Source organism: Bactrocera tryoni, chromosome 3, assembly GCF_016617805.1.
Source record: "Bactrocera tryoni isolate S06 chromosome 3, CSIRO_BtryS06_freeze2, whole genome shotgun sequence".
Lineage (NCBI taxonomy): Eukaryota > Metazoa > Arthropoda > Insecta > Diptera > Tephritidae > Bactrocera > Bactrocera tryoni.
The window spans coordinates 87,057,590-87,072,808 of record NC_052501.1 but is presented as its reverse complement, the minus strand read 5'-3'; the positions used below and the strand labels follow the sequence as shown (position 1 = coordinate 87,072,808).

Here is a 15,219-nt window from a genome sequence, read left to right as displayed (position 1 = left end):
GTATGTGCGATTTTATGTGCTTTTTTGAATCTTCCATGTTTTTCTTTCGTTTATTCTTTTTAGTAGTGCAAGTATGCGGAGACAAAGCATGCATTCGTAAGCACTTGATGCATTGTTTGCTCGCGTGTACGAGTGTAGAAATAAGAACTTAAAAGCTCATTGAATTTTGTAAGTAAGAACCGTTAAACGTAATGATTTGCAAGCAATTATAAATCTTTTCGTTACTTTATATTAATAAAGCAAAATGATAAGTGACAATGCACCGTCGTTATAGCTGTTCAAACATAAGATTTCAAAAGCTTCTCTGCACCAGTGGGCTTCAGATCTGACTAACCGAACAAAGTTTATGCCGTCGTTTATATTTGTAGTAAGTAAATATTTCGGATTTTCAGAATTATGCAGTTTTCAAATCAGATCGGAAGTGCTCGCCAAATAAATTCAAACTTTTGAATTGTTTAACCAGTAAAAAGCTTTGCAGTGCTACCCACACATACATGCTCGCAGTTGGTACTTGAGTGTTACACTTGGATCTCTAGCATGAATCCCTCAACCAACGCTTTTAATAACTCATATTTGTAGAGCGGCGGAGCAGTGTTCGCCGACCACAGTCGGAAGAAAGTGTAAATAATTTGCGATTTCTTTTATTTGCAATTCCAAACTTTTGTCGTCTGCAGCTTCTTCTTAGCCTTGTCTCTCTTTTCGTCTTTCGAATCGATGTGTGTGTATGTATGTAGCCGATTTACTACGCCACTAACAGAGCGTCAGGCGCGCACAGACAACAAAATATACACACACACGAACTCATCTCGGAGGCGTTGAACGGCATTTCAAAGACAGAAACTTTTCGAAATTCACTTAAAATGTTAGTATGTGGTAGTTGAAGAGCGTTTTGAGCGCATACTCTCATACGCGCCCACATACATATGTACATATTTCCACGTTTAGTGTTGTTGTTGAAATGTGAAATCCTTTAAATTTTTTCATTTAAAACGTTGTAGCAAGCTTTTGAAATGCACTCACATGCATACAAATAGCAACAACGGCGGGTGTACGACCCTCCGCGGCTGATCACACTGCCGACCCATCTTTTTTGAGTAATTGAAGGCCTTTGTTTTTTGTGTGCGTTGCTTTTGTTTTTGCTTACCACATTTATATTATTTCCTTTATGAGCGTTGACTTTTTACTGGTCCATCGTTAATTTGATTAATTTATAATTGGAAAATTTAATATTGCCCGCTGACTCTTAGTTCAATTAATTGCAAAAATACGAGTGGTCAGGTGGATGTGTGTGTGTGTGCGCCTGTGTCGGGGGGAGGCAGGGAATTACGTGTGGCGAATCATGCGTATTGAGAATTGTTGCTGTTCAGACTCTTTTCGGATTAGTACTGAAGCTAGTTTGTCGCTTATCGCCTAAGTCATACTGCTATGCTGTTGTTGTTGTACAATAACAACGGACAATATTTCTGAGTACATTTAGAGCACTTCTACCGAGTTGACCGTCCTTGGTTGGATAAACTTTCGTGTCCGTTTCGGGAAACTCGACAGGCATGAGAATGCAAGGCCTACGACTGTCTGAACTGTTTAAACCGACATGTTTCTGTAAGTGGTGAAAGCCGAACAGCGTTCGTTAGAGCAGAGGTACGCGAATAAATCCTAGGCGTACCCAGATGTTACTGTAGCAAGAAGTGGTGTGTTTCGGTGGCACCAGACCTTTTTGGAGGGCTGGGAAGAGGTCGCTGAAGAAGACCGTGGTGGGAGACCTGCGACTTCGACAAACACTGACAATGTGACTCGTATTCGCAAAGTTTTGAACTCGGACCTTCGACTAAGTATTCGCTTAATTGGCCAGTTGTTAAGTTTATCAAAATCTGTGGTTCATGACATTGTGACGGAGCACTTGAACATGCGCAAGGTGTGCGCGAAGATGGTCTCAAAAGTGCTCACTGACGACCAGAAATTGCGGCGAATGGAAGTGTGCCAAAGAAATTTGAACATGTGTGAAAGGGACCCCCAATTTTTGAATAACGTAATCACCGGCGAGGAGTCATAGATCTTTGAGTATGATCCCAAGACAGAGAGTCAATCATTTTGAGACCACAGAAGGGATGTAAGCTGCATGCACCTCGGCTCTTAAGGCTATTCCGGAGAATGCCTGCCGTGACGTATTCATAGCTTGGAAATCGCGCTGGCAGCGCTGCATCGACGCAGAAGGAGCCTATTTTGAAAGTTTTTAATTGTTTAACTGTAAATGTTCAATGAATTTTTTTAAATCGACTCAGTCCTTTTATTTTCCGGACAAACCCCATACCCTTAAAAAGTCTCTGATTGCTCCGCAGAATATATGTATATTGCTGCACCAAACTAATCAAAAGACTGGTTAAGGTTTCCTTGCATTCGGCGTATTGCTCTTTTCGGCGCTGAGTTCCATGCGACAATATCTACACACACTTAGTTTATACATATGTTCATTTTTTTGCTTGTGTCTATTACAAATTACAAACAATTGAACAATGACTTGCTTACCTGAGATTGCGACAGACAGACGAACGCTTGCATTGCGCTGTTCAACGCAATAATAGCATAATTTCCGTGTCCCTGGCAATACAAAATTAATGGATCGCATTAAATTAATTAAATGCATTGTCATTTGGCAAATGCAGCAATAAAACGGTCGTTTCAGCGGGTGTGAACGAAGTGTTGTCGGGGCGTGAAAGCACAAGTAAACTATTGTACGAATTCCCTACGGCCGACCCCTGTTGTAATTCAAACCGTATTCTCTCAGAAAGACTACCAGAGAAGAAACCTTCAAAAATACGTTCCCAATTTTGCACAAACAGACAGCAATGTCCGTTACTTGATGTTGCTTTGAAATTCACTTCGTGTTTTGGTAGAAATTTTGCCAATATTTGAATAAAAAGTGTTGGTAAGGAAACCTTTGGACCGCGCGGTTTAATTACATGCCTACACAGCCACCGTCATTGGCTGTAGTACAATGGCCTACAATTTCTATTGTTGGAGACGCCGCGGCTGGCGGAGTGACAGTGTAGATGTAGCAACTGCAGCACCGGTCTGGGTCAATGTCAATTTGAATTCATTTAGAATACAAATTGAATTTCGTGTCAGTGACAAGCAAAGCAATGTTTAAAATGCATGCCGACAACGAAGATGTGTGGAATGAACGAAAATATAAAAAGACGTGCGAAAGGTACATCACTGATATATTAAGGGTCTGGCGAAAGAAATTTGTTTTCCGAGATACTACCGGGATAGAAAAAACAGCAGCCAAACAATGTACAGGGTTAGTCCTGAAAGTAATAGAACTGAGTCGATTTAAAAAAAATTATTGAATCAATCGTTACAAATCTTTAAAAACTTTCAAAATAGGCTCCTTCTGCGTCGATCCAGCGCGATTTTAAATCATTGAAAACGTAACGGAAGGCATTCTCCGTAATAGCCTTGAGAGCGGAGTTGCATGAAGCTTACCCCTCTGTCATCTCAAAATGCTTGCCTTTCATCGGCCTTTTCGGAGGGCCACATCTAGGCTGTAGGAAGCGCTGGGATGCCGGCCTTGGTTAGGTAGCTGTTCACAAGAAACGCGGTGTGAGCCGGGGCATTGTCGTTTTGCAACTTCCAATCGTCTGTGATGCCTTGTCGGGCCCAATTCACCCTTCGTTTGAGTCTCTAGAGGACTTCCACCTAAAACTTGGCATTGACGGTTTGTCCAGGAGGAACAAATTCCTCTCACCCTTCTATCCATAACTGAAAAAAATTCATATCTGGGTCCGCATTACATCATAAAACGATTTCGAATACTCTTCAGTAAGAATTATGAACTTCTTCTCGGCGACCGTCCGAGTGAACGGCAGTTACATATAAACATTCAATTGTCGACTTCGCCAGATTTTTCTGTGTGCAAGCAGAAATAAAAAGAAAATAGTAAAAAATAAGTCACACGTCTTGTGTGCAATGTACTGTAAATGCACACACATGCAAGCTGCTCCTCACACACACACATGCAATCGTACGCATAGCATGGCTGTCGTTGTGACAGGTCATTTTTGCTGGTGGCAAATTTATTGTTAACCCAACGATAAATTGCAAAATATTTTCACATTGTGCAACGAGTGCTAGTTTTTTCGCACTTTTCATGTGTGAAGGAAGCTCCAACATACACACACACCCACATGTAGGCACAAACATTTGCACTGAATACACGTTGATCTCCGCCCATGCAACACACATAGACTTGTGTGCGTGAGGCTGACTAAACGCTTGGGTTGGACGAGAGAGGGGGGCGGAGGCAGGAAATAGCCAAACAGGGCAATTGGACATAGTACTTTTATCATTCGCTTTCACTTCCTTTTTGCTCGTATTTTGAAAAATTGTACAATATTTACACTAACTAGTTTGGCAATTTATCTCCGAGAAGTGCACACACAGCAAAACTGCAAGCTGGCAACCAACAATACGTGGACAAAACAGCATCCTTTTATAGCGAGCGTACACATCAAGCTTGACACACACACACCCACATACATACTCTTTTACATGAATATTAACAATAAAAAACGTCACGACTTGCTGCATGGAGCCAAATAACTGAAAGAAGACCATTAAAGAAAACACTTTATCATCATTATCTGCCCGAGGCAGGCGATAATAGAGAAAGGATTCTGTAGGATGTCCAAAAAAGTCCTTGCCCAGTTAGTTTGCCATTAAAATAGTATAGATAAGTTAAATAAGAAAGTTATAAAAATTTTACGAAATAAAAAGTTATTATTCGCCAAAACGACATACGAAAATAATAAAGATTAAAGATGACTTCTTAGTCGAAGTAAAAAATAGGAAATGGGTCTGGTGGTGAGCGACGCCAAGTCGAAATATCTCTTGTCATCAAACAAACAGTCTTCGCACTCGCGACTGGGCACCCACGTCACTGTTGACAGTCATAATTTCGAAGTTGTAGATAATTTTGTCTAGCTTGGAACCAGCATCAGCACCCACAACAACGTCAACCTCGAAATCCAACGCAGAATAACTCTTGCCAACATGCTACTTCGGACTAAGGAGACAATTGAGAAGTAAAGTCCTCTCTCGACGAACAAAAACCAAACTCTATAAGTCACTCATTATTCCCGTCCTGCTATATGGTGCAGAGGCATGGACGATGACAACATCTGATGAGTCGACGTTACGAGTTTTCGAGAGAAATTGCGAAAGTTGTAGGGTCCTTTGCGCTATATGAGATATACGACGACATTGACATAGTTAAGCGAATTAAAATACAGCGGTTACGTTGACTAGGTCATGTCGTACGAATAGACGAAAACTCTCCAGCTCTGAAAGTATTCGACTCCACTCAGTTGGAAAGACTAGGTGGAGACGGACCTGGCTTCGTTTGGAATTTTCAATTGTCACCACGTTGCGAAAAGAAGAAACTACTGGCGCGCTGTTGTTAGCTCGGCAATAATCGCGTAAGCGGTATCTACGCCAGTAAAGAAGAAGAAGAGGGAAGAAAGGTACTCTCTCTCTTCTGCCTTATAAGTTCATCCTTTTATACTTTTGACACCAATAATCCGTATCTTCTGAGCGAATTCTCGCAACCAAAAGCCACTCTTGCAAAAAAAATAATTATTATGCCATACTTAACAGTTAAGTAATTGGAAACTGCAAATGGAGGAATGTAAAACTCGAGAAATTAAATATAATATGAGCTTGTTAACATATACATGTGCTTTACTCCTTGTTAGTGCCCTGTGCTGGGAAACAAAGGAAATATTGACAGAAAATAGCAATCAGAAAAGTAACAACAACAAAGGGAGTGCTGTGCTGAGTGGCGTGGAATCGTGTTGCAAGTATGTAATTTACCGCAACTGATGAATATGCTGTCAATCTCTGCCCTCAGCAGCGCGAACTTGCGTACAGCCCCTCCCTCCTAAAAAAAGAAGTGAAACGAGAGACATACACCCGCACTTTGATACAAAGCAGATATAATCCAGTTGCTCATAGTTCGCCAACTGCGACAAAAAGGCCGAGGAAAGGAGTCTTGCGCAGGAAAAAATTCGAGAGGATAACGAAAGAATCGCAGCACAATGCATTTAATGATTTGTGGATTTGCAATGGATAAACTTATATAATGGCTTACATAATCCAAACCAAAAACAATATATTTTTCAGCGCTTCTACATTTGGACACTATAACCTATGATGAAAACGACCCAATTTGGCAATAACATTATTATAACAGCCAGGGCGCTACCGATGCCCCAAAGGTCGTTTTCCATGTAGCATTCGCTACTGCAAAGACAGCGGTGCGCTTGAACTATGCATTCGTTTCCCAGTTGCATAACCGGTGCGGCCCCAACACTCATCTGCGCCGCGTCCTTCACATCCAATCCACAATATATGCTCGGGTATCAGTACTGCGATTGGCAACGACGGTGATCCCATTGACCACATAGTCCTGCCCTTGCCCCGACCGACAAACACCATCCGATTTGCATAATGCTCGCACTATCCGGTCTCCGGTTACCTGTGCCCACAGGATCACTTCCCCAATAACATGGCGCTCATTTACATACATGTGTGTTTGTGTGCGTGTGGCCTGAGCTACTAACTATATACACTGATAGTTATCCCCACAATCTTGTTGGGCGTAAATGTTGCATAACAGGCGGCGTCCCTTTGCTGGCACGTCGTCGCATGCATTCGGCTGCTTACCCTTACGTTGAGTCTTCTGCACAGATTACGCTTATTTACTGCAAACGAATATGCTGAGGTGTTGTCAACAAAATCGGTTTCACGGCTGACCAGTTGGCCCACCGCCGTTTGCATGTAATAATAGGTGTCTGCGGCAGTATGTGCACAGGCCAGTGTGCTCTTTAGCTAGTAATTGGTTTTGGCTAATGTGGCTCGTCATAGATTTCTGTCTACCTCTGCTAAATAATAGAATAATATTGTGCGATGTTATCGAACGATTGATTTTGGTATCTATAGCCGTTAAGGAAACAAGCAAATATTTTGTGGTTCTAAAACACAAAAATCGAAGCTCTGCTCCCATTTACGAAACAATGTAGTTTGATTACAAAAGCTCACATTGCCTTCGATCCCTCGCGCTTGACACGAACACATTTACATTGTTAGCATAGCAGGACCATAATTATGCATACTGAACTTCCGTTATATAATGAAAGGTATATAAATCTTCCGCAGAACCTTTCTCTCGAAAACTCGTAACGTCGACTCATCAGATATTGTCTTCGTCCAAGCCTCTGCACCATATAGCAGGACGGGAATAATGAGTGACTTATAGAGTTTGGTTTTTGTTCGTCGAGACAGGACTTTACTTCTCAATTGCCTACTTAGTCCGAAGTAACACCTGTTTGCAAGAGATATTCTGCGTTGAATTTCCAGGCTGACCTTGTTGTTGGTGTTGATGCTGGTTCCAAGATAGACGAAATTATGTACGACTTCGAAATTATGACTGTCAGCAGTGACATGGGAGCCTAATCGCGAGTGCGACGACTCTTTCTTTGCTTACAGAAGATATTTCGTGTTGCCCTCGTTGACCACTAGACCCTTTTGCTTTGCTTTCCTATCCATATTCTACAAAGAAGCTGATCCATGCTCCTTATCAGTTCTTCGCCGCCGTGTTTGAACAGCTCGGCCGGCAATACATCGGCCCTGCCACTTTGCTGTTCTTCAGGCGGGTAATTAATATTCGAACTTTTTCATGGTCGGGCAATGGAACATACGCTTCATCATCATCGATTAAGGAATCGGGTTCGCCTTCTCCTGGTGTTATACTTTCACTGCCATTCAGCAGGCTGTAGAAGTGTTCCCTCCATAATTTTAGTATGTTGTGGGCATCGGTCTATAGATGACCTCTGGGGGTTCTACAAGAGTATGCTCCGGTCTTGAAAATCTATTATTTGTCAACGGTCCGATTGAGTAAAGCTCTAACTGTACTTCGGTTTATTAAAGCAAATCCGACAGGTATCACTGGCACTCGCCAGTTTTGGTTTTATCACAAACAAAAGTCGATTCTAACAAGATGGTGAACCAATATGCAGTCATTTACAGTATTACCATCAGCAATTACGTGTGAACTCAGCTCAACAAACAAATGAATATTTTTATTTCAGAAGCAGGAAAGGATTGTAAAAATTTCGCCAGTTAAATGCTCATTCCGATTTCATTGCCTCTGCTACAAAAGAAAAAATACCAACGAAGAAGAATAGTTCAGAGGCATGGCTTGGGCATTTTATGGCAGCTTTAAAAGAAAAACGTTATTGTTCCTCCCTGAGTGCTTTCCACCTGTTACCTCCACAGCGTCCCCGCCCCCGAATTATACCGTTGTATTTGGATTTTTGCTGAAAATTAAGAACGCAAACAGGCGAACTGGCAAACAGCAAGCAGTCAAATGGATTAGAAGAACATCATAAAAAAAAACTAATAAAAGAACTTAATAGCATCTCACTCAGCTTTCAAGTTCCCGGCGCTCACAAACCGCACGCATTGCGAATGCAAAATGCAAAAGATTGATTTCGATAAAACCGCATTTTGAGCGAAATAAATGCATTCGATTGTGAATCTAACGAAAATGCAGCAAAATGCAAATTGAAAAACCCACTGACCTGTAAACATGACAAATACGACTGCGATCCTTATCCAGCAGCAGCGACAACAACCACCCACTGCCAATTCGCAACCGCAAAATTGCAACCCCCCCATCTCTTTCGAGCGCCTTTACCTACCCACACGCCGCACTATCGGCTGGTTGGGTGGACGGGTGGACGGGCCGCTGGCGCTTCATAACTGATCTGCTGCATGCTTTGCTCATTTGCTGGGAAATGCAAACTGAGTTTGAATGGAGTGTCCTGCGCAAGCACCCGACAGCTGTTGAGCAGTATCCTTTCGGTGCATCTCATTGCACTTGTTTGCCTTTACGGTGGCTGCTTTTGTTTTTGTTGAACATTTGAGTAGTGACTTACGTTAAGATGTGGTGTAAGCTGCTTTCCAGCTATCAACTACGGCATTGAATTCATCAAATTTCTCTCGGCAGCGAATTCGGTGCTTCTCTGTAAAGCGAATGACTCAATGTTTGCTCGGGCGGTCAAGTAGAGGCACCAAATTGGTGGCAGTATTCAGCTGTTCGTTTGGAGTTCAGCAGTAACTGTAACTATTGTAGTTGTTTAGTTTATAAAACAACTCTTAGGGAAATTCGAGAGTTCTTCTTTGACATTGCATGAACAAACTCATCCTTCTAGCCTAAAAGTATGCATGGACATTTTAGAAAATACCTTCTAAATCATCACCAGGTACTACATATTATCTGGCGCTTAAAATGATGATATTTGCTTTTGATTATAGTATATATATAAATATAAAGTTATTTATTTATTTTTGACACTGTCTTTCTAATTCAAAATTGTTCAAATAGCTTTCGCTTTCTTAACTTAAATATTACTTAAATTTATTTCCAACCCATTAGTTTTGTCATTTTTGGTCGCACTTTTCCCTTCGGGATCGCACGCTGTCGCCAAGGTAGGAGTATCAGTCGCGATTTTGATACGACCGAGTCAAATAGCCAACAGAATGGCATTTAATGGATTTACTTAAACTTCAACTATCTCCAAGTAAAGTGCAATCAACGAAACTAACTGCTCACTGCTTTTAGCCATTCATTTTTCCATCGCTGACGCTGCTAAATTCAATTCAACTTTCAATTCTCCCCCCGCCAAAGCGTTCACGTCGATTGCTTTTTAACCAAGTTTTGCATTTCTATTTGCGACAAAGAAAAGTGGAAGCAGCGGCGTCGCAGCAGCGGCAGAGAGAGCGCTCCAAGTGCAGCAGTGAAATTTATTGAAAATTCAAATATTTGCATGCAACATAAAATGGCAGCAGCCAAGCACGTTGAGCGAGCGGAGAGAGGTTGCGACAGGCGGAATGTAAGGTGTTGCGCTGGGAGAAGACACACGGAAGAGAAGCGCAAAAAGTGTGTATAAACTTTTCTTCTCATTGTATGTGCGCGAGAGTATGCATGTGCGTGCGTGCTCTTGTGTACCTGCGCTTGTGTTAGTGGCATAATAATAAAATGTAAATCATTTTTTTTTTCGTTCCTTCCGCTTAACCACTTTCGCCTAGCACTTATTATTATGCGCCAAGTGAAAGCGAAAAGAATTGAAAATTTATTGGCAAACCCATCAACTGCTCGATAATGCAGCATCCAGTCCCCCACCAGCCTGCTTAGTCATACCGCAACGCGCCCTGCAACTCTTTTTCAATCAAGCGTGTAAATGGCAATCTTACCACCTTTTGCACTCGCTTCACAATGTTATTCTTCCATAGAGAGAGTGTTTGCCCAACACCAATTGGCACTCTGTCGTGTTTGAGGAATCATTTGAATAATAATAAGCTCAATTTGCATTCATTATCGGCGGCATTTACCGCTGCGTTGCTAGTATATTCACTTCCATCATTTCTTAATGTCTGCTTTTGTTCTCTCTTTGCCACAGGCGAAGCGCATACAGAGCAATGAATTGGCCGCAATCAAAGTCATCAAACTCGAGCCCACCGACGACATACAAATCATCCAGCAGGAGATTATTATGATGCGCGATTGTCGGCACAAAAACATCATCACATACTATGGTTCGTACCTGCGGCGTGACAAGTTGTGGATCTGCATGGAGTACTGCGGTGGCGGTAGCCTGCAGGACATCTACCAGGTGACGGGACCGCTAACCGAACAACAAATCGCCTACATGTGCCGTGAAACATTGAAAGGACTCGAGTACCTGCATACGATGGGCAAGATGCATCGTGACATCAAGGGCGCCAATATCCTGCTAACCGAACAGGGGGACGTCAAGTTGGCCGATTTCGGAGTGTCCGCGCAGATTACCGCCACGATCAATAAGCGGAAGAGCTTTATCGGTGAGTTTAAAACTGTTCGTAATATCTTTATATATAAAAAGTACGTGTTTCGTTGTTTGTCCGCGATGGACTCCTAAACTACTGAACCGATTTTAGTAAAATTTAGCATACTGTGTCCGGTTTGAACCAACTTAGAAGATAGCGTTTCATGAAAAAATTAATTTGTATATTGTTTATGAATGTTACCTACATTTAGGCGCCTCGTTCGGAATCTGTTAGTCTATGAATGTTGTCTACATTTAGGCGCCTCGTTCGGAATCTATTAGGTTATTAGCTGATTCGCTGTGAATTTCTTGTTACTCTTTTTTAAGCGAACCGCAGAAGTTGTGAAATAATGTCTCCTTTATGAAAACTTCGTTAAGAAAATTCCAGAAACTTCGGCCGACCAATAATTGAGCGAAATTGAAATACTAATGCAAATGGTTATGTGTGCGTTGTGTAAGTAGACGCGAATGGCGCTCCACAGCAGAGCGAGAAAATGGCAGAACTTTTAATAATAAGCTCGTAAAAATATTAAGCGCTGTGGATGGGGATAGGCAAACGACTTGCAGCTAAAGAAAGTCCTTATTAAAAAAGCTTACTACAAGACATTTGATTTCTTCAAGCTTCGACAACAAGGCAGTCCTATGTAAGCATGTCTAATGGCAACTGAAAGGCGAAAGCAAACAAAAGCAGCGAACATATAGCGAAGGAACGGACAAATTCTCGGTTGGCAAAAATGACCATTGTTTCGTTCTGTGCTTCACTGAATCATACAAGAATTTCGAAAGTAGGGTAAAAATTCAAAATAGAAACAGAAAAAACGAGTCGAAATGTCATGCGACGCCCACACTCAAATTACACCCGCCGCCCGAGGCCGGCACGCAAATGTCTCTGCGCTTACTACTTCCTCAATTGGTCAACGTCTATTGTGGTTTCCTCTATCGCCTTGCTTCTTCTGTCATTTCTCGGCTGCTGCACAGGATTTGCTCTACATTCTTCCATGCTTCGCCGCTGTTGCAGTCACTGCCGCGGTCGCAGTCGCTGCTGATATTGTTGTCATTACTATTTGCTTGTTTACGACTGGCTTCTTTGTTGTCCTACACATGTAGGACCAGCATATGTGAGGTGTGTGTCTGTGTACGTTTACTCGCTCTCCTAGTCCCGCAGCCTTCCGTGAGCAGAGCGAAGATATTTAAAGAGTAGCTGGTGTTGGCGACTGAGCTGCCTCCTTCCTTAAATGGGCTTAGCATGTTTTCAAGGCTTGTTTGCAGCTCAACTATGCTCCCTATTATTTTCCTCTTCCCCCATTGTGTGTTTTTGATTGTTCTTTTTTTTTGTAATCTGTTTGCTTGTACCAAATTGAAAAGAATGCGGCTTCTTCGCTTCGATGGCATTTTTATGTAATTTGCTCATGGCTTGGTCCTTCTCTGTGGTTGTGTGTCGTTGATTTCATTTAAATTTCATTATTCCAGTTTTTAATTTTTTGTATTCGCTTTCTCCTAATAGTTTTCTCAATTACGAAGAGAAAAAAAATATGTAAATATATTTGTCAAAAGAAAATCGAATATTTCGGCTAACAACAGCTGTGGCCTCCATGGCACCTCCAACCAGTTCCATTTCATTGATTTTGTGGTTTACCTTAACTCTGCAGGCTGTTTTAAGCCGTACAGCAAGATTTCCTCTCACTCTGTGCCTCTCATGCATCCTTAACTTTCCTAACCTTAAAATTAATTATTTTCTAACTGTATCCTGTTCTCGTGCAAGTTTATTGAGTTTTATGCTTAAATCTTAGCTCTTGTATTACTTTGTTGGCGACTCCTCTTCAGGCTTACGTTTCATCAACGTCATCACAACTTGCCGAAAATGTTGTTTGAAAAATGAGCACTTTCCCAAATATTAATGAAGATGGATGTATACGTTTGTCCTTTCGTTTAATCGGCTCGTGTGTTAGAAAGTAGCTTTACTTTGATTACACTGAGAGAAATTAGCGGTCATTGAAATAATGCCTTATTGTGGTGTCTCAGCAAAAGTGGTGCGCTGTGCTCTATGAAACCATAGTTAAGCCAATAATGTTTCTTCTTGCGGTCTAACGCTTAACCTCTGGACCTATGCCCTCCAATGAGCTTGGCAGGCGCTGGTCAACAACTAGGACATGTGTGACTGCGAGATCCTTCTGGCCTAAAGTGCAGCCAGGTCCTTCTCCAGTTGATCCCCCCAACGGAGTGGAGGTCGTCCTCGTTCTCTGCTTCCACCGGCGGGTACTGAACGAAAATATTCAAAGCTAGAGTGTTTTCTTCCATCCGGACAACATGACCTAAACAGCGCAGCCGCTGTCTCCGGATTCGCTGATCTATATCAATGTCACCGTATATCGCGTACAGCTCATCGTTCCATCCACAAAATCTTTCTCTCGAACACTCCTAAGGCCTACTCATTAGATGATGTCATTCTTCATGCCTCCGCGCCATGTAGCAGGATGTGAATGATGAGGGACTTGTACACTTTGGCTTTCGTTCATCGTGAGTGGACTTTACTTTTTAGTTGCCTGATTCTGCGTGGGATTTTAAGGCCACAGTACTACTAAATGGTTATTTTGTCGGACTACTAAATGGGTATATGACAGTTATTCTTATCAACCGAGCCATTTATCGAAAATGAATTGGAGTTCTCCTCCGCCACGACTACGAAGAAATGACGTTGTCCTTAGTCAACAATTGTGGGCTGTCCTTAAATTGTTTATGAAATCGAAAACACCCCATTACTGCCTCAATTGCATTCTAATCACTTTGTAATTTAAGATGGAAGTGAGAATTTGCACCTTTTAGTGGGGAACAATTATGTATGTGTGTGGTCAGAGTTAGTTGATCGCTCGGCTAGGTGCAAGGTGTGGACCGGTGGTGGAGGGACATGCTGTTGATTAAATTAATTAATTTTAAAGCGCATATGTTTCATTTTATACGGCAGCGTCATGAGCCGGCGACATTCGAACGTGGGAGAATCTACACATATGTATGTGTGTGTATGAGTTTGTGCGGATATTTACTTTGTATTTGTAACACTGTAAAGAAGTGTTGATATACCTTTATGCTGGATTTTATGTGCGTGTTCGTTTTCATAGCAGAGCGGTGTGGAGGGACCACTTTATGCAGTGTCCATGTAGCTTTTTTGCGTTTGCTTTTCGCTACATCTTCTTCAGTGGTTTACTGGGAGAACTGGCGGTCCATGCTTTAACCTTTTGATGTTATGCGCTATTTTGACGCTGTTTATCGTGCTTCATTTTGTTATCTGCCACCTCGCTGGGCCGCTTTGCCCTTCCGCTCGCTGCTTTCTAGCAATTTCATGCGCTCCATTAAAATGTCAATCAACAGAAGTTGTTCACTGAAAAGAGAAATAAACAAATGGCGCAAAGCTAACAAATAAATATGGTCAACGCTGCTGCAGTGCGCGCGGCTATGTGTGACCGGTGCACCGCAGCGGCCATCATTGGTCAACCGAAAGGCTGCTGGATAAAGCGTTTCATTTAATTATCGCTGTTATCCTTTCACTGTCATCGAATTGTGGATTTCATTATTTTCGAATGCCGGTCATGAAATAAATTCGAAGTTATTGACTTAAACCAGCAACAAAGGCAGCAATTACAACGCGGCGCTGCAGCAGCTGTCGATGCTAGCGATGGCGCGGTGAATGCGGCGGAGGGAAAATGATTTTGGAAGAAGCAGTGTAGCGCAAATCTATTGAATATTGACCACGCTATTTACCCAAATTATCACAGCCATTTTCATTTGTCCGACAACGGTGTTTGCTATTGTTTTTGCTGCTTTTGTCCCGCACTTACTTTCTCATCGCGATTGATTATTTAGTTGAAATGAGATATGCGAATTTTTGTGCGTTTTGATTTGATGCCGCCCATTTGAAAAGGCAATAGTGACAAGGGTTCGAACTTGGTGAGCGTCGCCCCTGAAAGTTTGCACTTCATTTAACGGAGCTATAATATTCCTGACAGCGCTCGCATGCCAATCGTGCGAGTAAAAGTGAAAAATAAGCTGTTAGAGAATTAAATGAATACTGAAAAATGTGGCATTAAGGGACAAAGTGCCGTATTGTTTGGGGAAAATTGATTTGTCTTACCTTTTTGTAGCAGCAACGAATTTCAAATGAATTTTTTGTTGCAAAAGTTATTTACTGTAATTTATTCGACTACGTGTCAATAGAAAGTTTAAATATCCAATAGAAAGCTTAAATATCCGTGCACAGTAGAGAAAATTGGAGTTCAATCAGCTAGAAGGCATATGTTACTCA

General features: G+C 41.9%; 1 protein-coding gene across 11 annotated transcripts in view; it reads left to right on the top strand.

The window, feature by feature from the left end:
* The window catches only part of LOC120773084 (mitogen-activated protein kinase kinase kinase kinase 5), an 82,403-nt gene that overhangs the window by 45,542 nt on the left and 21,642 nt on the right, over positions 1–15,219 (top strand). For all 11 annotated transcript variants that reach the window (XM_040102046.1, XM_040102045.1, XM_040102044.1 and 8 more), the window contains exon 3: positions 10,518–10,938. In XM_040102046.1, coding sequence (XP_039957980.1) covers positions 10,518–10,938 — 421 coding nt within the window. The remainder of the gene's footprint in view (positions 1–10,517; positions 10,939–15,219) is intronic.